General features: G+C 50.5%; 2 protein-coding genes across 6 annotated transcripts in view; one reads left to right on the plus strand and one right to left on the minus strand.

Annotated features, from left to right (window-relative positions):
- Nucleotides 1-4,561, minus strand: part of LOC109287561 — a 21,293-nt gene extending 16,732 nt beyond the window's left edge. Inside the window, exon 1 of one of the 2 annotated variants that reach the window (XM_019502729.1) lies at nt 4,469-4,561. The gene's annotated coding sequence lies outside the window, so the exon portion shown is untranslated. Of the gene's footprint in view, nt 1-4,461 lie in introns of both variants that reach the window. The other variant, XM_019502730.1, reaches the window with a different exon arrangement.
- Nucleotides 4,562-6,696: 2,135 nt separating this feature from the next.
- MFSD13A (major facilitator superfamily domain containing 13A) lies at nt 6,697-24,391 on the plus strand. 4 transcript variants are annotated; one of them, XM_019502732.1, is made up of 10 exons: nt 6,697-6,759; nt 14,934-15,123; nt 15,217-15,485; nt 16,181-16,260; nt 17,050-17,499; nt 19,006-19,123; nt 21,198-21,294; nt 22,138-22,309; nt 22,828-23,021; nt 23,800-24,391. In XM_019502732.1, exons 3-10 carry the CDS (start codon nt 15,321-15,323, stop codon nt 24,051-24,053), a joined length of 1,530 nt encoding a protein of 509 aa, XP_019358277.1. In that variant the 5' UTR covers nt 6,697-6,759; nt 14,934-15,123; nt 15,217-15,320; the 3' UTR covers nt 24,054-24,391. The 4 variants fall into 4 exon arrangements, with proteins under 4 accessions (XP_019358277.1, XP_019358279.1, XP_019358280.1 ...); XM_019502734.1 differs by having other exon boundaries at nt 6,714-6,759; nt 14,953-15,123; XM_019502735.1 differs by lacking the exon at nt 14,934-15,123 and having other exon boundaries at nt 6,725-6,759.
- Nucleotides 24,392-24,596: the final 205 nt, after the last annotated feature.

Raw genomic sequence — 24,596 nt, forward strand, 5'->3', positions numbered from 1 at the left:
ACTATCCCATTTTTTAAACTTCAGTTTGCCATGACTTTTTTGCATTTCATCTAGCTTAAAATTGGGTTTTCTATACAGTGCAGGGGGAAAGCACTGTATAGAAAACCCAATTTTAAGCTAGATGAAATGCAAAAAGAAGTGGACCAGATACCAAGGTGACCGGGGACAGCCACAGCAGCCATTACACACAGCAGCTTAGACACAGCGTTTGTCTATGAGATAATTTCAGAGCGAAAGTTTGCGTTGGCCTGAGCACGCTTATCCTTCCCTCTTTTCTGCAAAGTCTCAAGGATATTCGATATACTCCCTTGTAGCCTCAAGCGATTAAGATCTGAAAGAAGAAAATATTTATACATAAAAGGGCCCCTGATGGGATGATAGCAGCTTACGAGAATGGCTGATTTCGCATACAAATGAGCAAACGCTCTAAATACAGGCTATTCAGCTTCATGGTTTCCAGTAACAGGGTTTTAAGCTACAGGGAATTTTTGTTGCTGCTGTTTTTTTTATGAAGCAAACCGGGTTTGAGAAGATTACCAGCAGTGCATTTGCACTACTTCCTGGATGAAATTTAAAGAAAAAAATATTAATAACCCCGACAGAGAGACAATTCAGAACATTTGGGCTAGGAGGGTGCTACTCTGTGCATTAAGTCCCGGTTTTCTTGTGCAGGGACCGGGACTCCACTACCAAGATTCAAGACGGACTCAGGAGAAACACCACCAGGCCTAAGGCCAGGGAGGACTGGGTTAGAGAGCTTCTGGAGGGGCTGGACATGTTCAAATCAGCAGGTCCAGATGCTCTCCACCCCAGGGTGCTGAGGGAATTGGCAGGGGTTATTGTGGGGCCCCTGGCATGGCTTTACGAGCGCTCGTGGTGCTCGGGCCAGGTGCCAGATGACTGGAAGAAAGCCAGAGTGGTCCCCCATCTTTAAAAAAAGGGAAGAGGGAGGACCTGGGCAACTTCAATCCTGGGGAAACTCTTTGAGAAGATTATCCAGGAGCACATCTGTGATGGACCAGCAGCAGGGATGATGCTCAAGGGCAAGCAGCACGGTTTCATTAGGGGCAAGGTCCTGTCAAACCAACCTGATTGCCTTCTACAATCAGATCACCAAATCCTTGGAGGCAGGTGTTGTGCTGGACGTAGTCTTTCTGGACTTCAGCAAGGCCTTTGACACCGTCTCCCACCCCATTTTCATTAAAAAAAACACTAGGCGACTGTGGCATTGATGCCTACACAGTCAGATGTGTCGCCAACTGGCTGCATGGCCGCACCCAGAGAGCGGTGGTGGACGGGTCATTGTTGACCTGGAGGGATGTGGGCAGTGGGTCCCCCAGGGCTCGGTCCTTGGGCCCGCACTGTTCAACATCTTCATCAGCGACTTGGACGAGGGGGTAGAAAGCACCTGTTCAAATTTGCAGATGACACTAAGATTTGTGGTAAGGTGGGCACACCAGAAGGGAAGGACAGATTACAGCTGGACCTGGATAGGTTGCAGAGGTGAGCTAACAAAAATAGGATGGGTTTCAATACTGACAAGTGCAGGGTGCTGCACATGGGCAGTAGGAGCCAGCAGCACTCTTATTAAGATGGGAAACTCCCTTCTCAAGAGCATGGTGGCAGAAAGATCTTGGAGTCATCATCGACTCCAAGATGAACATGGGCCGACAGTGCGGGGACGCGGTCAGGAAGGCCAACCGCACCTTGTCCTGCATCCACAGATGCATCTCGAGCAGGTCCAGGGAGGTGACCCTCCCCCTCTATGCGGCACTGGTCAGGCCGCAGCTGGAGTACTGTGTCCAGTTCTGGGCGCTGCACTTCAGGAGGGATGTGGACAACATGGAGAGGGTCCAGAGGAGGCCACTCGCATGGTCAGGGGGCAGCAGGGCAGGCCCTACAAGGAGAGGCTACGGGACCTGAACCTGTTCAGCCTCCACAAGAGAAGGCTGAGGGGGATCTAGTGACAGTCTATAAACTCACTGTGGGAGGAAACCAACAGGGTTTGGGAGAGACCTTGTCCCCCCCCCCAAGTGCCCCCCAGGGTAACAAGGAATAACCGTCACAAGTTGTTAGAGAGTAGGTTCAGGCTGGACATCAGGAGGCACGACTTCAGTCAGGGCGGCTAGGATCTGGAACCAACTTCCAAGAGAAGTGGTGCTGGCTCCTACCCTGGGGGGCTTTAAGAGGAGGTTTGATGCTTACCTGGCTAAGGTCATTTGAGCCCAGTTTTCTCTCCTGCCCAGGGCAGGGAGTTGGACTAGAAGATCCACAAGGTCCCGTTCAACCCAACTTCTATGAATCGGAGCAGCAAAAAGCCAGTCTCCTGCCAGCTGTAGTGTCTCAACAGCAATGCCACACAGCAAAGCGGTTGTGCAGGAGTTCAGCTCGCCTGCTGGAAACCCACTGAAGAAATCACCTCAAACTGGTCCCCAGGCATGGCAGCAATAGAGAGAGGCGTGGGGACCAAGAGAGGTAGATTTTCTGCAGTGCAGGGCATTGCTTTTGGCACCTTATCACCTCCCCTTCTTAAGCCTATATTCCTACCCTGGTGTGGGATGGGGAGCCTGGCACTTAAGCAAGAGATGCTCAAAACCCAGCTGAGCCACGAGTGCTAAAGAGGACTACAATTGAAATGTAGAGGACAGGGAGGAGATTTAGGCACCTTGCTCTATTCAGGAGCCTCCATAGTTCTCTCTGGCTTTTGGGTCTATGAGACAGAACCACCCCACAGCAGCCAACAGACTAGTGCTATAGGGCTCAATTTGGAGCAGGGTCTTAAAACTCAGACCTTCCACGTCCCAGACGAGTGGATGAGCAGATGCACACCCTCACCCTGGTTTCCTCCTTGCCCTTTGTCCCGAGCATACCCAGATTGTGCATAAGGGACTGGGCCTGCTGCTGAGCTAGTCAGTCGGTCCTTCTTACAGCTGGTGACAAGCAATGACCAGAAGCCCAATGGCACAGCAATTTATTGGTGTTGCCAATTGTGTGAAATGATTAAACACCCAAACACGGTGCATCCCAACCCTGGACTTCCCACTTTTACAGCACATAGTTAGGAAAGCCTGTTAAGATGAACAGCTGCTGGCATTCACGCAAGCTCAGATCTTTTGGATGCTGCTCGTATTTTCTCCCCCGCAAATCATGGTAAGAAGAAGAATTAAACTGATTAACTACGTGATTTCTCACTCTATAGTCATATCAAAGGTGTATTAAATGCTACTTCCGAGACATGATTCTTTATTTCGTTTTGTTTTTTTTAAGTAATCCTTCTGCTTTCCTCTTGGAGTGGTCTGATGCTACAAACAGTCAGGGATATGTATAATTTAATGTTGAAGTAATCCCATTGACTTTGAGTTATTCATACAAAAGGCTCTCTCTGTTTAAACACACACACACATGATATGCCACTGTTTCATTGCAGCGGGCCCCAAATATAAGTATAAATTTGGGGCCCACTGCAATGAAACAGTGGCATATCCATATCCAGATTCTGGATAGCTTCAGAATTAGGGACTGTCTGCACAGGTAAGCTATAAGAGAAGAGAATGCATGCATTTAAACCAGAATAGCTTTGCTCATATGTTGAAGCACTTGTTGTGGGATAATAATGGCTGTTTTTAAATTTTATTTATAGCTGAAGTTGCTGTGGAAAGAGTTTATTCTAGGTTTAGCTTAAGCCACATGAATGCAGTATGGCAGCAAGAAGGGTTTCATTGCTACAGACGTCTGTCAGTTTAGCCAGTGCCAGTATAATGATGCCACTAGAACTGGTAACACTTTCCCCAGGTAGAGGAGTTTAGCCACAGCAACTGCAAGCCAATATTAGACACTGTCAGTACCCTCAGTCTGAAAAGGAAAAATTGGGCACTCTATTTGCTTATATAGTTGCTACTAACTTATATTAAAAGTGAGCAGCAGCTCCACAGGTCTAGTCTTTAAATCAGAACTCTACTCCCAGCACCTCTTTCTGCAATACCTCAAGTACATTTACCAGCTTAAAACACCATTAGGTGTGAGCTAAACCATTATAACTATACTTACAGAAGTTCAGTAGTACTTTACCAATAACTGGGATTTCTACAAAAATATACTCAAATAGTTAATAGCAAATGGGGCAGGGGGGAGAAGTAACATAGAAAAACTGTGTAAATTTACATAAAAAAAAAAATGGAGATCATAAAAGGCTAGAGAAACTAGCTGACTAGTGATGGTCAACCTTAATCAAAACAACAAAGAACTCTTTGGCTCTTAATGTAGCTGCAATGCAGAAAGGAAAAACAGAGCTATTAAAATGTAATGGGGAAAAATATCCTAGACAAAAATACATACATTCTCTTTAAAATAAGCAGCTTTTAAAAGTATAATTTCCAAACTCTGATTCCTCCCTAAAGCAGGCAGCATCATCAGCACCCTGAAAGCAAATAGGTTCAATAGAAATTAGACAGGATTAATTACCACTTACTGCTTTGAAGAACAGATCCACTCCCCTGGATTTTGTTCAGAATCAATAACTACAAAAGCCCAGGTACTATTTGTAATCACCACGAGACTTCAAATGGCTACAATTAACTAATGAAGCCTGCAGTTATGCATGTCAGTCACTATTGTACACACCTGTAATACTATACAGCCATCCTGACTGTTTAGAAATTAGTCTTATAATCAGTTTGATACCAGCATTTATTTAAAAGGTACAAATCAAGCAGGAAAGTCAATATATTCCTATACATTCATGACTACTGTTACAGAATATACTCTTTTGATAGCTAGTGTCCTGTTCTGATTCAACCTTGCTATTTTTTTACATTCACAATGATGCCAATGATGGTAACGATCGGTGCTATTTACCTGAAATGACTGTCTAACATTGCAGGTGATCTCCAGATCTGATGATACCTGCCTGTAACTCAATCTGTAATTTTAAAAGATGCAATTATGCTCTTGACTGCAAATCCTCCCTGAGCTTTTGCGGTCAGCTACTTTAGAGAAGGAGCCTTTCAATTAGATCATGCTGGTAATCTCCATAAAATGTCAGAAGATAATAAAACGAGGTGATGCTTCTTTGAGAGGCACCGGATGGAAAGCAGATTGCGCGGTTTTAAAACCCTCAAAGCCCTCTGCAAACAGTAATTAGAGCTTTCTTCCTCACCTGCCTGTGTCAATGCTCATTAAATAGGTAGTTAGCCCAAGTGTTGTCTGGGGGCATTAAAAGCAAAAGTACCTAGGAAGAAAATGCATTTGTGTTTTAAGTTATCCCAGTCAGAAATAATATCCGTGTTCAAACAGCACCGTGGCAGAAGTGCAGCACTTTTGTCAGCTTTCAGTGTCATGGGAAATATACATTGAATATCCGGCCTTAAAAAGGTGGTGGGGGGGCACTGAAATGACAAGCACTGTTTGGGCTTTTTCCATTAAAAATGGAAGTACGGTTGCAGACCGGGTGTGCAACGGCGTTCGAAAGCAGTGACACGCTGGTGGATGCCTGAATCCGGTTCCAGATTTCCTAACGTTTGCTTTTTATTATTTTGAAATTCTGTGTTTTGGGGAGAGCTGCTTTTTTTTTTAATGCAACCCCTGGAGTTCAACCTCCAGGTGAGTCCCCTTTATAACGCGGAGGCCGTTGAGCCGTATTCGGGCCCTGACGCCCGGTGGGTGAACGTGTTTTTCCCGGGACAGTCTCCGGCCTGGATTTGAAGACGCCGGTAGATGGTTTCCGAGCGTGCGTTTCCACGTTGTGCCCCCACCACCATGGGAAAGAGCCTGGTCTTTATCTCGGGGTCGGGGTCGCGTCTGACTCTTTGGTGACGTGGACTTCCCGCGCAATCGTAGCGGTGCTGAGCTTTTCCGGCCCGGTCCCCCCAGCTGTGCAGCCCTCCTCTGGCTTGGGGCGGGCAGCAGGGAGCAGGACCCTCACAGGGGGTCTCGCCTGCTTGGGCCGGATGCTGGCCTGGGGGTGGCCCGTCTGTGTCCTTGCGGGGAGCACGAGGGGGCAACGCGTGCACCCACCGCGCAGTGCACTGCAATGGGGGGGTGCACTCAGTGGGCACTGCTTGAGATAGACCACCACAACTGGGGGGTGCACCTTCCTGGGCACTATATGGGATAGACCATTGCAATGGGGGGAGCTTGCACCCATCTCAGCAGTACATGGCACAGACCATTGCATTGTGGGGGGGTGCACTCAGTGGGCTCTGCATGGGATAGACCACCACAACTGGGGGGTGTGCACCCTTCTGGGCACTATATGGGACAAACCAGTGCATTGTGTGGGGGGGGTGCACTCACTGGGCATTGCATGGGCTAGACCACCACAACCTGGGGGGGAACACCCTCTTGGCTACTACACGGTCCCTCGGGGGGGAATGGGGGCACTTTCTTGGGCTGGGGCTGGGCTGTTTCCATGGTGACGGTGGATTACTTTAGGCTGAGGGTCAGCCTCGGTCTTAAAGAGGGAGGGCGGGGCTAGACAGGTTCAGGACGAAGGGTGCGGCTATGTAAATAAACCACGGAGGAAACTCTCTGATTGGCTGGCAGCCGTGCTGCGCGCGGACACCACGTTCGCCCCCAACTGCCCTCACACAAGATGGCCGCCGGGGGGGGCTGAGGCTGGTGCGGCCTGCCCGTGCTCAAGATGGCCGCTCGCTCACGTCAGATGGGGTTTCCCTGCCCCCTGCCGGCACAAGGCTGGGGCGGAACCGAGCGCGCATGCGCGGCTGAGCTGGGCGGCAATGGGCAGTGGCGCGGCGCGCTCAGGTAGGAGGAGGCGTCGCGCGGGCGGGGGGACGGGGTCCTGGTGCCCCGGGCGGAGGCTGCTTGTAGTCCGCGTGGAGCCCTGTGTGTGCCCCCCCCTCCGCGCTGTGACAGTGGTTTAGCCCGTGTGGAGCCCTGAAGGGGTGTGCCCCCCCTCATTGTAATGGTCTGTCCCATGTGGTGCCCAGGTAGGTGCAAGTCCCCCCTGCCCTTATTGTAATGGTCTGTTCCATATGTGCTCAGGTGGGTACAAGGCCCCCCCCATTGAAATGGTCTAACCCACCTGGGCACCTGTCCGGCGTCCTTGCGCAGCAGGGGTCTGTCCTGCACCGAGCGCGGGGGCGCGGGGGACTGTTCCCTGCTCTCCTGTGTACGTGTGAGGGGGGATGCTGTGGTCAGTGCCCTGCTCCAAAGGTGGGACGAGCCCAAAGCCATGCTCGTTATCCCCAAATATTCTGGACCTTGCTAGAAACCTCATTAGGAGGCAGCCCAGCCCATGGGGGGGGGGCCCATTGAAGGGGATCCATCCCGCACAGAGCCCGGGTGAGTGTCTGCATGGGGGGGGCAGTCTGGTGACTGTTCCCTGTGTCGTGTTTGCTACTCGAGCGGCTTCTCTCTGAACACTTCAAAGCTCGGTACAAGGGGAAACTAAGATTGCACTTTGCTGAGGTTGGAGAGTCTTACACCCATTTTACAGACCACCAATGGAGACATAAAATCAGAGAAAATGAGGGCTGCAAGGGACCTCAGGAAGTCACGTGTAGTCCAGCCCCCTGCTTCGAGCAGGGCCAGCCCCAACCACATCATCCCGGCCAAGGCTTTGTCTAGCTAGATCTTGAAAACCTCCGAGGATGGAGAGTCCACCACCTCTCTGGGTAACCTGCTCCAATATTTGACTGCCCTCCTTGTAAGATGTTTCCTTCTGATATCCAGCCTTGACTTCCCTTGCTGCAGCCTGAGCCCATTGCTCCTTGTTCTGCCGTCTTTCCCCACTGAGACCAGTCCAGCTCCGTCCTCTGTGCCATAGGAGCTGCAGGCTGCTATCAGCCCCCCCTTGGTCTCCACCCCGTGGTGTGATGAAGTGATTTGCCCAGGCAAGAAGTAGTGGGGGAGTGGACCCCAGGGTCCTGCCTCTTGTTCCCCTCCGGTGGTTGCTGTCCTGTCTGTCTGCGTCACAGGGGCGTCGTTTGCAAAAGCAGGATCTGATCTCAGGCCTTAGGGGACGTGACGTGGCCACCGCTGCTCCGAACGTCTTTCATGCCACAGCAAAGGGACAGGACTGTGGTGGCTGGTACGGGGAGGAGAGGTCTCGCGTTGTGGTCCTCAGCCCTGCCCGTTGGCGTAGCCGCACTTGTTTAAACTGCCCAGAAGCATTATGCTTCTGGCCGGAAACGTGCAAAAAGGGTTCTGGTTGTCTCCGTTTCGGGCCCTGTGACAGGCTTCAGGAAATCGTTTATAATCTGGTGGCTGAAACTGTGGGTTTGAGAAGTGTCTGCCTTTTTCAAAAGCGTCTTTCAAGGGGAATGTCCTGCTGAAAAATCCAGGGTGAAATGAGCCTCTTCAGAGAGTCTGCTTAGATCCTGAGGTTTGGGGTGGAGTAGAAATAAGGGGAGGTAGAAAATAGGGTGGGTTTTTTTTTTTAAATGGGTTGTATAATTGGAACCAACACGTCTCTGCTTGCTGCAGCCCTCCATTAATGCTAATGAGAATAATAAACCCCTTGGAGGGTCAAATGGGTTTATTTTTGATCCTGGTAGGGATCAAAGTGTCAGATTGCAAAAAGTTTAGCCCAGGGATCACTGGTATTTATTTTTTTAAAATTCCCATGCTTTGTTGAAGGGTTTTAATGTTAATACATGGGAGGATAAGAAAAGAAACAAACCAATGTTCAGTCTGTGGCGTGTGAGCAAGCTCGTCCCATTGATGTTCTTTCTGTCCCAGCCGAGTTAGGTTGTTACGGGCACGTCTCCTTGGCAAGCGTACTGTGCCCAGCCGCGGCACGCTCAGGCAGGCCGCGCTGCTCCACGCGGGCTGCCGTCGGACCAGGAGCAGGGTGGCTCCGTGAATGAGGCAGTTCAGGCAGTCCCGAGTTGCGTGAATGGAGAACGGCACCTTGTTTAGGGCGGGTGGTGAGCTTTAATGCCCTTGGCTCCTATAAAGGTATCGCGTTTACCCCAACAACTTTGTCTGCCTTCTCTCCTATTAAAAAAGACCATTTTTTTTCACGATTTCTTAGTTGGTTTGATAAAAGGTATAATCTCTGTAAGAGTGTTGCATTTCATTTAGCTCCTCTAGGCATTTGTGCTTGGTTCTCAGTCTGGCCTGCAATGGGCTCTGGCTTCTGCGTGGAAGCATTTTCCTTTTGCCCTGGGAAGTGCCCCCGTGCCTCTGGAATAGAGATGACAGCCTCCGTCTTCACCCCAGCTATGCTGGGTCCCTTCCATAAAGCACCTTAAAGAGAAGAAGCCAAGCTGCTTCGGTGATATTGGACCACCTCCCCCAGTTGTACAGTTGGTGCGACTAAAAAAAAACCCGTTGCTTGTCCCATGTGGGCTGGCCCATCACTGCTACATCATCCCTCTTACTCGAAGAGAAGTATTGCAGTTGAAATAGAAACTCATCCTAGGAGAGCACGTAACACCAGCAGATTCTCCCTATGCCTGACCAAGGGTGTTTGTGCTCAGAAGCTTGGAAGAAACTTTTTTTCCAACTATTTAGTTGGTCTAATAAAGGATATCATATCTACCCAAAGAACCTTGCCATCCTTCAAACCAAGGCATTGGTCATTTTAAAGCTGTTGGCATGTTGTTTTATTTTTTTTTTTAAAGCCTGCTTTTTCCCTGGTGAGTAACTTCACAGGGACACTGTGCACAAAGTCCTGCCCGGTACGTACACTTAAATGAGGAGAAAGGCTCTTGCATTTTTCTCTGCTCCAGGAAATCTCTGTTTTTATAAGACATACCAAAGTCCAATAGAAATGACTGTCAAAATGATTTGTATCCCCTTGACCTTCCTTGTGGTTTGCTGTTTCACAGGCTCCTCAGACAGTGAGCTAGTTTTGTATTAAATAGACCTAAATGAGTGAGCTGAAGATTATTCCCACAGTTTCATCTGGGGAATTTTTGGAAACAGCCAGCATGCAATATGAAACATAAGGCTGGAAGGAGCAGTATGTGTCTAGCCTAGCCACCTGCATATCAGAGACATCTTATTTCACCCAGTTATTCCCGTACTGAGGTCAGTAGCTCGTGTCTGGCTCAGACGTGTCTTCTGGGAAGGTATCCCACCTTGAATTCTGGAGCCGTGGTTTTCAACCTGTTTTCATTTGTGGACCCCTAAAAAATTTTGAATGGAGGTGTGGACCCTTTTGAATTGTAAGTGTGTGTATTCACATACTTCTGATTGGTCATAGTCATCTCTCGCAGACCCCTTACACTCCAGGGGTCTGCGGACCGCAGGTCGGGAACCGCTGCTCTAGTCTAAAGTATCCACCACAGCCCTTGGGAGTTGCTCTTGCTTGAATCTGTCCAGCCTCAGCTTCCAGCCTTGCTTCTTCCTCCAGGTTTAAGAGCCCTTTAGTTCTGACATCGTCTTCTTGGAAAAGGGTTTTTATGTCGTAATCGATCCGTTTTGCCTGTTAAATAGCATTGAGACATAACTTGAGCTCCTGAAGTCTCTCAAGGTACGGCATTTTCTCCAGCCCTCAAATCTTTCCTTTCTCGTCTGGAGCCTGGCTTGCACATCTTGTTCCTAGAGGTATAACTTTGCCTTTGGCTGTACAAGAATGCATTTAATTTAACTGGGCTCAGGATGCTAAAGCACCCAGCTCCCTCTCGGTGACTGCCTGGGTCTCTGTCATTACTTGCCGCCCTGCCAGGCTGGGTGTTATCTACAATTTTCTTTTAGCAGCAGTTTTATATTTCTGTCCTGTCCATTGAAGACAGTGTTGAAGAGCAGTGGGTTTCCTGCCAAATCCAGCCAAGTTCCTCTAGCACATTTGCCAACTCACAGCTACTTTGAAATCTGTGCGATAGCCAGCTCTCAGTCCACTTAACGTGTGCTTTCTTGCTGTAGGACAGCGCTCATCGACTCCTAGAGAAGTTGGGCTGGAAGGGACCTCCAGAGGTCATCTAGTCCTACCTATTACGGCTGGGTAGGTGGAGCATCACTGCTGTAGGATACTGCTGATTTAAAAAAAAAAAAAAAGATCAGAATATTATGTAGCCTTTCCAAAGTCCGAGCGTATTGCATCTCTGCTAGTCTGGTCAGTAAAGGTGATTGCAGTCTCATTAGGGAATGATATCGTTTTGGGTTTTGGACAGGCCCTGTTTTCCATAGCACCTTGTTGAAGCGGAGCACCAGCCAATGCGAAGTGTTAATTATTGTCAGCGAAACGGGAAGGTATGCACACATCTCCTGCAAGGAAGGTGCAAGCACCTCTGGTGGAAGCAAGCAATTGAGAGGGTGTGAGACGGGTGTTGCTGCCTCCCTCTCATACCAGAGTATCATGTGGCTGTAAAAGAATTTAGTAGGGTGTTTCCTTGTCGTGCACAGCAATTCAAGTGCGCATGAAATATTTCCTTATCGTCCGCTCTTCCTGGTCCAATCTGGGTAGCAGGTTAATGCCAATCCATTCCTTTGTTTAAAGGCTCAGTTATGCTGGCAGTCTGTTTTCTGTCGGTTTGTTAGTGTTTCAGGGGCTATTCCAGTGGTATCCTCTCAACTCCTCTACAAAGTCTGCCTGAGTTAGCCAAGTGAGCTCTTCGCAGGAACACGAAAGGGTTAAGGTTAAAATTGCCACTACTAACACTAATGGGCATCCCTTTGAGAAGAGCCAAAACCTGCAGCAAAACCTGTGATCCTTCCAGCGCACAAGTTCATGAAGAATAAGCTTCTACCCATGTAGATGGAAGGCTTGGAGCACCTTGGAGACTGATTGTTATTTTCAAAACATGGCCCCCGTGCTGTGGCATTGGGTAGCGTGTTCCTACAAGACCCTCCAATGTTTCTTGCAGCCGCAGGAAATTAAAAAGTTAAAACCAAGGGGGGTGGGAAGCAACGCGTGGTGTGGACAGCACACTCCTTGCTCGGTGATTTTGCTTAAGGCCTGGCAAAGCACGGGTGCCCGCTGGGCACTTTTCAACACTTGTGATTCTTTCCCCGTGCAGGGCAGGGTGGGAGACTTCAAGGTATTTAGATCAGAGCAGACCGTATTTATGCCCAGGAAAGAGTGCAAGAATTGCTGCTTGCGGAGCGAAGCCAACTTCCTAGGAACGAGTGAAGACCAGCCCTTGAAGGGAAGCCTGGATGAGGTCTTCTGTGCCATGAAGTCCTGCGGTCACCCCCTGTGGATTGCAAGGGGTGGGTGTCCTTTCCATGCTCAAGAGATGAGGTGTGCAACAGCAGGGGAGGGCTGGGCTGGTCCGAGGGGTGGGAGGAGGGAGATGAATTTATGCCGGCTGTTTCTGGGAACTCTTGCTCATGGGATGTGAGAGGACAGCTGCTGCTGCTCAGTCGCATCAGTCACCAACTCAGAACGAGCGAACTTCAGCTGGAGAAGCCAGAAACGCAAATGGAAGTGTTATGGTCTTATGTCAGACCAAAGGAGGGAAGTCCTGTTGACTGTGAGTAGATCACAGCAGATGTTGCAGGGGCCCCAAAACTGACGCATTTTCCAGCTGCAATCTCCTAATGCCCTTTAACAAAGGCAGTGCTTTCCAGGTATCTCCTACTAACATCCTATTCAGTAAAGGTCAGATCTACAGACTGTGACTGGCAGCGATGAGACCTGTGCTTCCCGTGCAAAGAAGCATCGCTGGAAGCCATCGGTCTCAGAAGACCACGGAGGTTGCACCTTTGGTGGGTTACTGGTACCTCCACAGCTTCTCGAGTGGCTCAGGAGTCCGATGTGTGACAAGCAGACCCTCCAGTAAGTTGCACATACAAACCCAGTTGAGCTTGTGTTGGCAAGTTGCCGAGTGCCGTTTCGTCTTGCCTGCCTCTGACGCCTCTTTTCTAGCTCATCATTGACCGCCATCCCGAAGCGACATAGGCCCTGCTTCATGGCGGCTTTCCACTCACAGCGGTCTGAAGCGATTGATTCCCAGCGTTGGCCATTGATGCACCACTCACGAAGGTTTTTCTTGCAGACATTAACAAAAGGGAAGTTGGGCCGTCCAAGTTGATGTTGGGGATCCAGCCATTGCTCATACGATTCACATGTCCTAACCAAGAGGCACCTCTGTCTCAGGAGCATGAACATAGTGGGTATTTTCTCCCATTTCAGAACAGCAAAGCTGTAGATTTTGTCATGCCATGTTATGCCCAGGATATGGCAGAGACACAGAAGATGGAAACTCTTCAGTTTTTTTTTTTCATGCTTAGCATAAGGAATCCATTGCTTAGCTTTGCAAATTTGCCTTCACTACATTATAATAGGCATTTGGATGTTTATCTTGCTGGGATCATCTTATCCCTCCAGACTTCTTGCCTCTGGCAGGGGCTGGACTCAGTGATCTCGCGAGGTCCCTTCCAGCCCCTAATGTCTATGACATCTATAAGGAGTCCATGTTTGCTGCCATACAATATAGAGCTAAATGCACAAGTGCTGTAAACAGACATCTTTGTTGACGGAGTTAAAAACTGTTTTTCGACAATAAAGTTGCCCAAACTCACACTGCTGAATGTGGCTTTCTATCTTCCAAGCTTCCTGCTCGGCTGTTGTGTTTGAGAGATTCACCGTACCTAATGACCATTCAGCCCTTTGGAGAAAGTCTCTTGACTCTTCCTTCCTGATGATCAAGAGTTGAAAACCTTTGAAACGTCCAGTGAGTAACGACTCAATGGAAAAGGTTATGAAAATAGCAGCGTTGGCAGGTTTAAACAGCACTTTTATGACTCTAGGAGCAAAGTCTAGGTCTTTAAGCCCAACTCTACCTCTTTTCATCATTTATGGAAAAAAACCAACAGGCTGACGACTATCCAAACAAGCTGAAATTGCTCACAAATGTCAGTGCGTCGACCCTGAGAGAGGGGTTAGACAGCTGAGGGGGAGCAGCAGCAAAAATGATACGGGAAGAGTATCTGTACATGTCTAAGTGGAGTGTCCGTGGAAAATCCCCTCAGCTTTACTGCTGCATTTAACATTTGCTAGAGTTAAGCGGTTTTGGTAGCACTTCTCGGCTTTGCCTGCTCATGTCAAGTGCACTGTTAGCGTGGCACTCGGCTGTTACGTGGGGTTTGAGTAACGGGAGCTCCTGTTACTACTCTTGAAAGGTGGTGGTTGGGAGCCCGAGAGAGGTTAAGCTGTATTTTTCCCCACTACCATTCATTAGCTAGTCATTAAATCCTGCCGTAGGCCGAGTCTAAGTAGGTGGGAGCCCCTCTTGTCTGAGAACAGATGGGGCTGCTCTTCTGGGCTCGGGGGCAGCATCCTGCACTGTGCTCAGGCTGGTGTTAAACCCAGACTAACTCCACTGACTTCAGTGGGATTATCCCAGGGTAAAATGGGCTTGAGATCAGCATAGCCTTCCACTCTGTGCATCCTGGATGGATCGAGAGGGCCCCATTGATTTTTCTTTTAGTCATCATGGAGCTATGTATCACGGGGCTCTCTTCTGTCCACATTGTTCTTCAGATTTGCTGGTGGGAGATGGGAATGTCTATCAAGTGATGTCATTTATTGGAACAAGTGCTCTTGCTTGTGGTAAATTGAAAGGAAGTGATTTAAAGTCCTTGGTCAGGGGAGACACTTTGTGCATTGCTAGTCGTATACATAATCGCCTAGACGCAGTCAGACTCCTGAGTGCTGGGAAGTCATGATGGGGCCAGGATTTCAACATCAGATTTGATGCCTCGCCACTTAATTAAGGGTGTGTGTGTAGAAATATAAATATAATTTAGCCCTGGAAGTGTCTGTCCACAAAGCAAAACTGCGGAGTAACTCAGGGATAAGTAGCTAACTTCTGTTTTGGAGAGAGCAGCTGCAGCAGTGTGCGCACATGTAATTATATCACACGTGTAGTCATGTTTCTGAGACTGAAATCCCATCCCCCCCGTCCCTGCCAGCCCCGATAACTCTTCTCTCTCAATTTGACTATCTAAAAATATTGGTGATTAGTTCTGTTTTCTGAAGGCGAGGTTTCTATTTGTAACTGTAAAGCCTTGTTTCCTCTCAGCTGGCATTTCCTATAAAAGGGTGAGAACAGCTAGTCCACTGTGCTGGACAACTGCGCCATCAAAGCATCAGAGACCTGCCAGCCTTGCTCCGAGTCGGCAGCCGTAGCTAGGCAAGCCCCCATCTTTTACGACAGCACAGAACAAATGATGGCTTACACTCAGGAAATGGCTTGACCGTCCCTGATAGCGGTGAGCCTTTTACATCCTCTTTAGCCATGTGTTTGATGCCAGTGTTCAGCTCATTTCAGAAACTTGAGTCTGACTGCATTTCTTCTCTCGCAGGAGGAGCAATGGATTGGCCCCAGCCAGGGTCCAGCATGTGCCGGGAGAAGTGGCCCATCTGAAGTGGAGGTGATGCAAAGCCCCATGACAAAACCAGCAGGACCATGGGTTTGCGATTGCAGGGCTGTCTCTCCGCTTTGCCCACTGCTGTGGTGTACGGGTCCCTCTCGCTCTTCCTTTCCATTTTGCACAACGTGTTCCTCCTGTACTACGTGGACACCTTTGTCTCCGTTTACAAGATTGATAAATTGTCCTTCTGGATCGGCGAGGTACGCCTGTGACGTCTGGTTTATTTTTTTTTTTTTCTACCGTTCTTAAGTTACATAAAAGGATCTGAAACCAGAGCTGATGCTGTATGTTAGATCAGAGAGAACACTGCTTTTTATCACTGAATAGGAGGGGAGAGGGGTGGACAATCCCAGTAAATTGAGCTATTTAATTCTCTTTTATATAAACACAGAAAGTGAGTAGAAACTCCAGAAATCCACTATTTTAAGAATGCCTTTTGGTTTGAGAGATTTTTAGAGCATTTCACAGACCACATGCAGCAGCGCTGAAGCGTAGTATTAAATGAATCTGAAAATCACTCCTCCTGTCTGGGTACAGATTTCAAAGTCTCTTTGTAGGCACCCAGGTTTGAAAACGCTGGCTTCAGGGTATTAGCCTGTTACCTCCCTAGGCCTAGTTTCAAATATGCAAACGAGCAGTGTCAGCACATCGTTGGTAGATAACATCCGTACATCAGAGTCACTCTACAATTTAGTACTTGACCAATATTGCTATAGGAGGGGGTTTATCATGTAATGACACGGTGGAGGAAGGGTATTTAAGTGCTGTACTGTCCCCATCTAAAACGTACTGGTTGGTTACTGAGCTTTCTGAATGGTGGTTCTCCCTCTATCAAGACATGCTTGCTGAAACTGTTTGCTGGGGTCTGTTTCACTGTCCTGTCTCTCTTCTCTAGACAGTGTTTCTGATCTGGAACAGCCTCAATGACCCCCTCTTTGGCTGGCTAAGTGACCGGGTATTTCTTAGCACGCAACAGTAAGTCTAATTCTGTTTGCATCCTTGGTTCAGTCCTAGAATCAGAGAGAGGTAGGGCTGGAGGGGAACTCCAGACATCATCTAGTCCAACTCCCTACCTGAGGCATGGGGTTGGATGAGACATTGAAAAGTTACTAGATATTGTCACAGGAGGCTGAAAAAGATTGAGGGGAGGTCAGGTGAAAAAAAAACAATGGGATAGGAATAGGACTGCAGGCATGAACACCTTCCCCCATTGCCCCCCAGCATCCTGAGGGTGCTGCTTGTGCATCATTTAGCACCTGATGTATACAGAGGAGGTCACCAGCACCTGTAACTATAACTACAGCCCTAGCAGGTTCAGTTCCCCACAGGTGACCTGAGGATGCTCAGATCCAAAAGTAGGAGCCTGTGGTGTTCAAGCAGAGGTTCTTGGAGTCGGAAGCGGTCATAAACCTCTGTCCACAGGGTGAAACAGGGCTTCCCTGCTTGAGTGGTTTGAGCAGCCTGCATTGCCATGGCTTTACCACAGGATTGCAGAGCAGACAGTGCTAGGCTGCCAGCCTGAGTGCTGCACTCTGTGTGACACCCTGCGCTTCCTCTGTGCTGTTTTACCTGTGGTCAGGGGCTGGGCCACCTCCTTTCCACAGTGGCAGGGTCAGACAGGAGATGAACAAGGGATCTTGCTATCCTGGTAGATGTTGTATGGCTGCCTTCTGGGATTGTGAGGAGGAAACAGGTGGTGCACAGTAGCTTGGAGTCTCCCCCAGCGGAGGAGCGTGTCCAAAGTTTCTTCCTCTTGTTTTGCAGGCCAGGAGCGGAGATCTCCTCACCAGAAGTTGTTCTGAAGAGGCTTAAGGCTCTGAGCCGCAATGGCCCCCTATTTGCCCTTTCCTTCCTGGCCTTCTGGGTTGCGTGGGCCCACCCAGGCTTGCAGTTCCTCCTCTGCCTCTGCTTCTATGACAGCTTCCTCACCATGGTTGATCTCAACCACAACGCCTTGCTTGCGGACCTCGCCGTTTCTGCCAAGGACAGGACCAGCCTCAACTTCTACTGTTCGCTCTTCAGTGCCATTGGTTCGCTGTCCGTCTTCATGTCGTACGCAGTGTGGAACAAAGAGGACTTCTTCTCTTTCCGCATATTTTGTGTGGCGCTGGCTCTCTGCTCCGTCCTTGGCTTCAGCCTGTCAACGTGGGTGCTGAGGCAGCGATTTGAGACTGAAGGGAAAGCAAAATGGGACCAAGAGGCCACTTTGAAAGAGTAAGTGGCACCAAATGGCACAGCCTTTCATTCACGCTCACATGGTGGCCTGATCCCTGGCCACCACACCAGCACTTTGAGCAGCTTTCAAATGTGCTACGTGTCTACTTGAAGGGGAGAACGTTTGGAGCACCTAAGTCCCCCAGGGCTTGTCTGTCCTGCCTCCCTGCTCTGCCTGGCATTGCAGCCAAAAAGCCAGCCCTGCCCACTTGCCCCTGCTTGGGGCATGTCAAAACCCATCAGGAAGCACAGCTAGCTGAGAGTGGCCCTGGGCACATGCTGCGAAGCGCATCTGAGACCGAGCTGGGGGAGCGGTACTGCAGTGCTGCTCAGATCCAGCTGTGCTGCTGCATTGGGTGGCTGTTAGCAGGCAGGGCTCTGTACCAGGCTCAGCACAGAGGCGGGGCAATACGGCTGCAGCAGTCTAGAGTCTTCTGCTGTTCAAAAGTGGATTAAGAGCCACGGGCTCCTTGAGAGTCACTGGACTTGGTGGCAAGTGACAAAGCTGACTTGGGTTAAGTGACCTGGAGCGTCAAGCTCCTTGTGCCCAGCCTGCATAACCGATGGCCCCTGGGGAGGAGAGAGCCACCTGCCAAGCGTGTAAGTGTGGATACCAGCAAAGACAAAGGGGCTGCTTGGAGCCAGGCTTGAGAATCAGGGGGGATGGACTTGAGGAGCAGTCTTGGGTGACAAACAGAAAGTCTCCCAGGCTGCAGTGGGTTTCCAGGGACAAAGTGGTACAGGGATAAACTCTAGGGACATCTGAAATGAGCTTGAGGCTGAGAGCTGGACAGACAGTGCCGAGAGTAATTCCTGGTGTTGACTAGAGAGTGAACCTCCTAGCGAGAGGCCAGTGCAGCAGCCTTGTAGCAGAGTCCTGCCCAGCACAGAGTCCTCCTGCTCTCCCTTTTTTGTGAGGATGGAAAAACTGCGACATTTCTGACTCATCTGGCAGTCGGTGTGCTGGGACCCTTGCTGATTCCACTGTTCAGAGGCCTCTTCTGTTGTAGCTGCTGTCCCTTCTCTGAAATTCAGACTGGAGGCAGCCTGGAGCACCTAGCACTGTGAGGCCTGGGCTTGTAGCTCTTCCCACAGTGCAGCTAATAGCAAAGGTTTGAATGAGGCTTGGATGGATTTGCATTGAAATGTCACGGCAGCTGGAGTGGGAAGTGCTTTGACGGGTGCACATTTGAAACGCTGTCTCTGCAGACAAACCTGGTGCTGCCTCCGGCAAGAAGCAAGCACTGCCCCAGGCTTTGCTGCCTCTGGTTTGCTCTGGAAGCAGGAGAGATCAAGAATGGGCACTGGCAGCAAGAGAAAGGGAAAAGGTGTCTGGCTGGGCACACAAGGAGAGAGCGCTGGGGGTGATTTGTACAACATCACCCAGGGAGCTAGGGTTAGAGCCACGCTGGGAACGCTGACCTCTTTGAGCTTGCAGGGGAAGGGAGTGCAATGGGAACCCTCCTCCAGGTGGGATCACTAAGAGCAGTATCGTTTTCCCTTCAGATTGTATGTAGAGCAGCCGTCTGCCCCGCAGGAGAAGAGGATCACGTTGGCCGAGTACCTCAAGCAGCTCTCCAGGCACCGCAACTTCCTCTGGTTCGTCTGCATGAACCTGATCCAGGTAGGTGTCGCACTGATACGCCGCAGCCTAGTGATTCACCCGATGAGCCGTTGGCTCGGGTTGCCTGAGACTGTGATTCAGCAGGACGCCGGTTCTTCCAGAGGGAAAGCAGGGGTGTCTGCATAAGTCTGTGGGGTTTCCTGCCGCCCTGTGTGTGACTCATGGCCTGTTCTCTGTGCCTGTGACCTGAGAGTACTCATCTCGTTAACCGGCTCTTCTCTCCATTGCTTGCAGAGGGCAGTAAAGTGTGGACCAAGCTGCTGCTCTGTTGGGAAAAGGATTTGGCTATTGCAAGCTCTGAGACCATCCCACACAGACTAGCTGGAACGCTGCAGCCTGACGGTTTCCATGTGGCTGTGGGTGGGCAGGGGTGCAGAGACAGTGACTGGGGAAACCCTCACTCTGGGATCATGTGGCTTAGTTACAGGTTGGAAAAGCACTGTCCTCTGGCCTTCCCACGTGAGCACAAAGGAGCCTCCTCCCTTGCATTCCTGAGGCCCATGTCACATCCACCCTCTCTCCAGCTGAGGGTTGTGCTCCATTCATCACGGGTCTGGGTTCCTTATCCTGGTTAACCCCAGGGGTCAGCAACAAGGACAGGCTCTTTCCCAAGCTTCCCTGCAGCACTGCAGTTCCTGTTGCCTCTGCAAGCCCTTTGTCTTCCTGCAGCATGCTACATGATTCCCCACCAGGACTGGGCTGGATACAGCTCCTTATTAGTGCCTGTCTGTCTTGTGGGTTACCAGGGCGTAGCTGGTGACTTGCAGAGGTAACTGCTGACAGCGCTGCATTCATTAGCATGACAGCAGGGTGTTTATGACGCTGGCCTCCCTGCTTTACACCATCCTACCTATGCAGTGCTCTGGCACTGGACACCTAGGTTAAAAGCAAAGCACTGGGTTAATTATTAGACCAGGATATGGCTGGCACCAAAACAAATGTGGCACAGCCATTTAAACCAGCTTAAATGGCAGTTAAGATGAATTAGCCATGATTGTTCTGAGGAAAAGTGTTAATTTGGGTAATTCACAAATATTGCATGTGGGACATTGAGCTTGGCTGTCTGGGAGGTCTGGATTCAGTGGGATGGAGTGCACCCTCAGCAAGTTCCCAAGCTGCAGGGAGTAGTAGATATGCTGGAGGGTAGGGCTAGGATTCAGAGTGACTTAGGCACATTTGAGGATTCAACCAAAGTAATCTTATGAGGTTCAACAAGGACACAAGCAAAGCCCTGCACTTAGGAAAGAACAATCCCCTGCACTGCTACAGGCCGGGGACCAATTGGCTGGGCAGCAGCTAGGCCCTGGGGGGGATGGGACAAGAAGCTGAACAGGAGCCAGCAGTGTGCCCTGGTTGCCAAGAAGGCGACCAGCATCCTGGGCTGCGTCGGTAGGAGCGGTGCCAGCAGATGGAGGGCAGTGATTCTTCCCCTCTATTCCGCACTGGGGAGGCCACATCTGGAGTCCTGTGGCCAGCTGTGGGCCCCCACTGCAGAAAGGATGTGGACACGTTGGAGAGAGTCCAGTGGAGGGTAATGGAAATGGTTGTGGGCTGGGGGACAGGACTGGTGAGGAGAGGCCGAGGGAACTGGGCTGATTGAGTCTGGAGAAGAGAAGACGGAGGGAGATTTGATAGCAGCCTTCACCTCCCTGCTGGGGGGCTGCAAAGAGGATGGAGCTGGACTGTTCTGGGCAGATACAGAACAAGGAGCAATGGGCTCAGGCTGCAGCAAGGGAAGTTGAGGTTGGATATTAGGAAATAATTTCTCACTAGGAGGGTGGTGAATTAGTGGAACAGGCCCCCCAGAGAGGTGGCAGAGTCTTCATCCTTGGAGGTTTTGAAGGCCCGGGTAGACAAAACCTTGTCTGGGATGATATCGTTGGGGCTAGTCCCACTTAGAACAGGGGGTTGGACTATCGTGAGGTCCCTTCCAACCCTCATTTTTCTATGATTCAGTGTGGCAAAAAGCTTGGATACGAATCTCTCTGTTTTTGCTCTAGGGTAACAGAACCCAGGCTTTCTCTTCTTAGTCTGCCCCACACTGGTCAGATCATCTTTACACTTGTTTTCACAGGTATTTCACTGCCATTTCAACAGCAACTTCTTCCCTCTGTTCCTGGAACATCTGCTGTCCGACCAGATCTCTGTGTCCACAGGATCTTTCCTGCTGGGTGAGTCTGAGATGGGCCCTGGATGTAACACTGTCTAGCTGCAGGGCTGGCAGCTAGCTCAGCACTGAGCACCCTTTTCCCAAACATGGGCTCTGTCCTCTCAGGGTTAACCTGCCCTCCGACCCCTAGCTGGGACCATTGCTACCACCACGTTGAGTCTCTGAATTTCCCCCTGCCTTGTAAGTTCAAGAGAACCAGTATTTGCCCCTCTTGGGAGGCAGGAGGGAGCAAGCCAGGCATTTGGCTTTAGGCTAGAGTCACAGTTGTGGCAGTGAATGTGCGAGACAGGCTGGGAGCTCTTTGACTCTGCAAACCTGGGTTTAAATCTAGACTGAGGGGTGATGAGTCCTGGAGCGCAGTCACTGTCTCTTGGTTGTAGCTGGAACATCTCCAGCTGAGCAGACAGGGTCTGGAGGGATGCAGGGGTTCTTCCCAGGCCAGGAGCGAGGGGGTAGGTGCAGACACCTTGTCTGACTTCATCCCGTGCTCTTAGCATCTGAGGCGAGTCTGGTCGGTCGAGTGTGGATCTGGGAGTCAGCGTTCCCAGCGTGGCTCTAACCCTAACTCCCTGGGTGATGTTGTATAAGTCGATCACCTCGGATCCCCCCTCTCTCCACTCAGACTAGGCTTGTCTCCCTCTTGGGGAGTTGTGAAGCCACGTGGAGTGTGCTGTCCAGGGTTGAATGCTTTTGTTCGCATCAAATCCACTCCACTCCACTCCACACAGGTGATGGCGGGGGATTGCTAGCTTTTGTCTGAACCCCCAAGCGTGGGTGAGCTGAGCCTTGTTTCTGCATGATGCAGAAAGCCCCTTGAATCAGTTGTGTGTCTTTCTCCCCGCAGGTGTTTCCTACATTGCTCCTCATCTCAACAACCTCTACTTCCTGTCTCTGTGTCAAAGATGGGGGGTTTATGCCGTGGTGCGCGGGCTCTTCTTCCTGAAGCTGGTGCTCAGCGTGGTCATGCTTTTGGCAGGACCTGACCAGGTGCATCTGCTCTGCATCTTCATCGCCAGGTGTGGGGCCTGTCTTGGGTTGCACTCGGCGTGCTGGGGGGGAATATCAGCATTGGGTGGGAGTGTGGGTGGTTTTCTCTCCCTTTTATGGATGGGGGATCTGAGGCATGGCAGGAAGGCCAGGGCAAGCTGGGAGCAGAACTCCAGAGCCGTGATGCTGGGGAAGGTGCTCCAAACACTGGCTCGTGCCAGGTCTCTTGGTGAGAAGCCGTCTTGCCAGGCTGCACCTGGAAGACCTGAAAAATACAGCACGGGGGGAATGGGCAGTAGAGTGAGCTAGTGTATATGCACGTCGTCAGGTACGTTCTCTGTGTCTCCTGTCCTCACCTTTCCGGGGGCTCACGGAGGCCGTGGACCTCATGGGATGCAGGGAGACACTAGTGATGGGAGGATGCTCCTGGGGGCTGCTTTGGGATCAGGGTTACATTTCTCACTGTGCCATTGACATCCCGTGCTCAGTCCAGCTCTGTTAATGCTCCCCGGGCTTCCACCTGAAACCTCTCTGCTGCCTCCTGCAGCAACCGGGTCTTCACTGAAGGGACTTGCAAGTTGCTGAACCTGGTTGTCACCGACTTGGTGGACGAGGATTTTGTCTTGAACCACAGGAAGCAGGCGGCCTCGGCCCTCTTGTTTGGGATGATCGCTTTGGTAACCAAGCCAGGCCAGACCTTTGCCCCTCTGGTTGGCACCTGGCTGCTCTGTGCTTACACAGGTGAGTGATGTGGCATGCTGCTCCCCAGGGACACAGGCGGGTTGGGGCTGTCTGCTGGCTTCTGTGACATGGCATTTGGGCAGGAGCCAGCGAAGAGGAGGTTTGCAGGATAACCTGTTACCCAGCAGCGAATGCACGTTACTGCTCCATGTACTTTGCTCCCCACCCCAGCTGGTGATGCAGTCACCTAACTGAGGTCAGGGCTGGTCAGGATCAATGGGAGACCAGAGCAACTGGGAAGTGGCTGTAGTGGTTTGCTGTGGGACAGGGCTGATCACTGGCCCTCCCTCCCATTGGATAGTTTAATGAAAACTTTCTTAATTTTTTTCTTTTTTTTTTTTTTAAATTGACGCTTTTATGATGAGATCTGAAGGTAATACAGAATGCCTCCAGGCTGAAACTGCAACATTTTAAAACCATTTAATCAATGTACAGAGTCCGCCAGCCTTTTTCCAAAACGGAGTCCCACGCCGCACGCTTTTCTAGAGAAGGAAACAGCCGGGGGGCAGAAAACCTTTGCCTGCTGTGTGGGGGGACGACAGGGCGCAGGATCCTAGAGCAGCGGGGCTGGGAGGGACTTCCAGAGGCCACATCTAGTTTAGGTGATTGGCGGCTTTCCCCTTGGGGATTTAAATCAAGGTGAATTTCAGGCCACCTTGCTGAAGGAGAGAGCAAATGAGGCATGTCCAGTGTTATCCACCCCTGCCTCCTCTCCCACAGAGCTCCCAGAGGCTCTGGTGCCTACAGACGAGTCTCACAGCCTTTTTCTCGGCCTCAGGTTACGACATCTTCCAGCGGGACCCTGTGAGCAACGTGGTGAGCACCCAGCCGAAGCTCGAGTCCGGCACAGCCTGGAAGCCCACCCTGCGCCAAGGCTGCTTCTACCTCCTCGTCTTCATCCCCATCACATGCGCGCTGCTGCAGCTCCTCAGCTGGTCCCAGTTCAACCTGCGGGGCAGGCGCCTGCAGACAGTGAAGGCCCAGCGCCAGTTTCTGACTCAGGGTCACTCACAAGAGATCAAGATGATCTGAGGCCCCTTCAGAGTCCTTTCTGGGGACCCTGCCTCTTGCCAGCTGTGTCTAATGCAGTGCGCCTCTATGCCCTCCAGTGCAGCAGAGGCCAACGGTGTTACTGGTCACCGCTTCCAGGTGCTTACGATTCAACTGTGAAATGTTCCAATACTTGCCAGGCAGATGTTTACTCATTGCAGGAGATGGCAGGCGCTTCGTAGAGACAGGTGATTGCAGCAGTGCCAGGTGGGTTTGCTCAGGCAGGCGCATGGAGTCCTGGGTTTGGCATCCCCGGTGTCGTCCTTCAAATATAAGATCCCCTGGAATTTGAGACAAATGTTCTGACTCTCCAATGCAGCAAAAAAAAAAAAAAAATCAAATATCCTAGTAAAGTAAATTGACAAGAGCACAGCCGTGGCAGGACACAGGAAAGCTTTTCACTGTTTAAATTTTGACTCAGGTTTAGGACACAGGCAGTTTTGGAAGGAGTACTTCATTTTAAAATGTTTCTTATATTTGAAGGATTACAGCAGAGTTGGACAACGGGAGAGCGAACAACCCGAT

Source organism: Gavialis gangeticus, unplaced genomic scaffold (assembly GCF_001723915.1).
Source record: "Gavialis gangeticus isolate Ggan-Ray unplaced genomic scaffold, GavGan_comp1, whole genome shotgun sequence".
Classification (NCBI taxonomy): Eukaryota; Metazoa; Chordata; order Crocodylia; family Gavialidae; genus Gavialis; species Gavialis gangeticus.

Bases quoted from the DNA above. Each gene is read 5' to 3' on its own strand.
- MFSD13A (XM_019502732.1), top strand. From the start codon at position 15,321: ATGGGTTTGCGATTGCAGGGCTGTCTCTCCGCTTTGCCCACTGCTGTG. The intron at 17,500-19,005 runs GTAAGTGGCACC...TTTTCCCTTCAG, and splicing joins CAAGAGGCCACTTTGAAAGA to ATTGTATGTAGAGCAGCCGT. The intron at 21,295-22,137 runs GTGAGTCTGAGA...TTCTCCCCGCAG, and splicing joins CACAGGATCTTTCCTGCTGG to GTGTTTCCTACATTGCTCCT.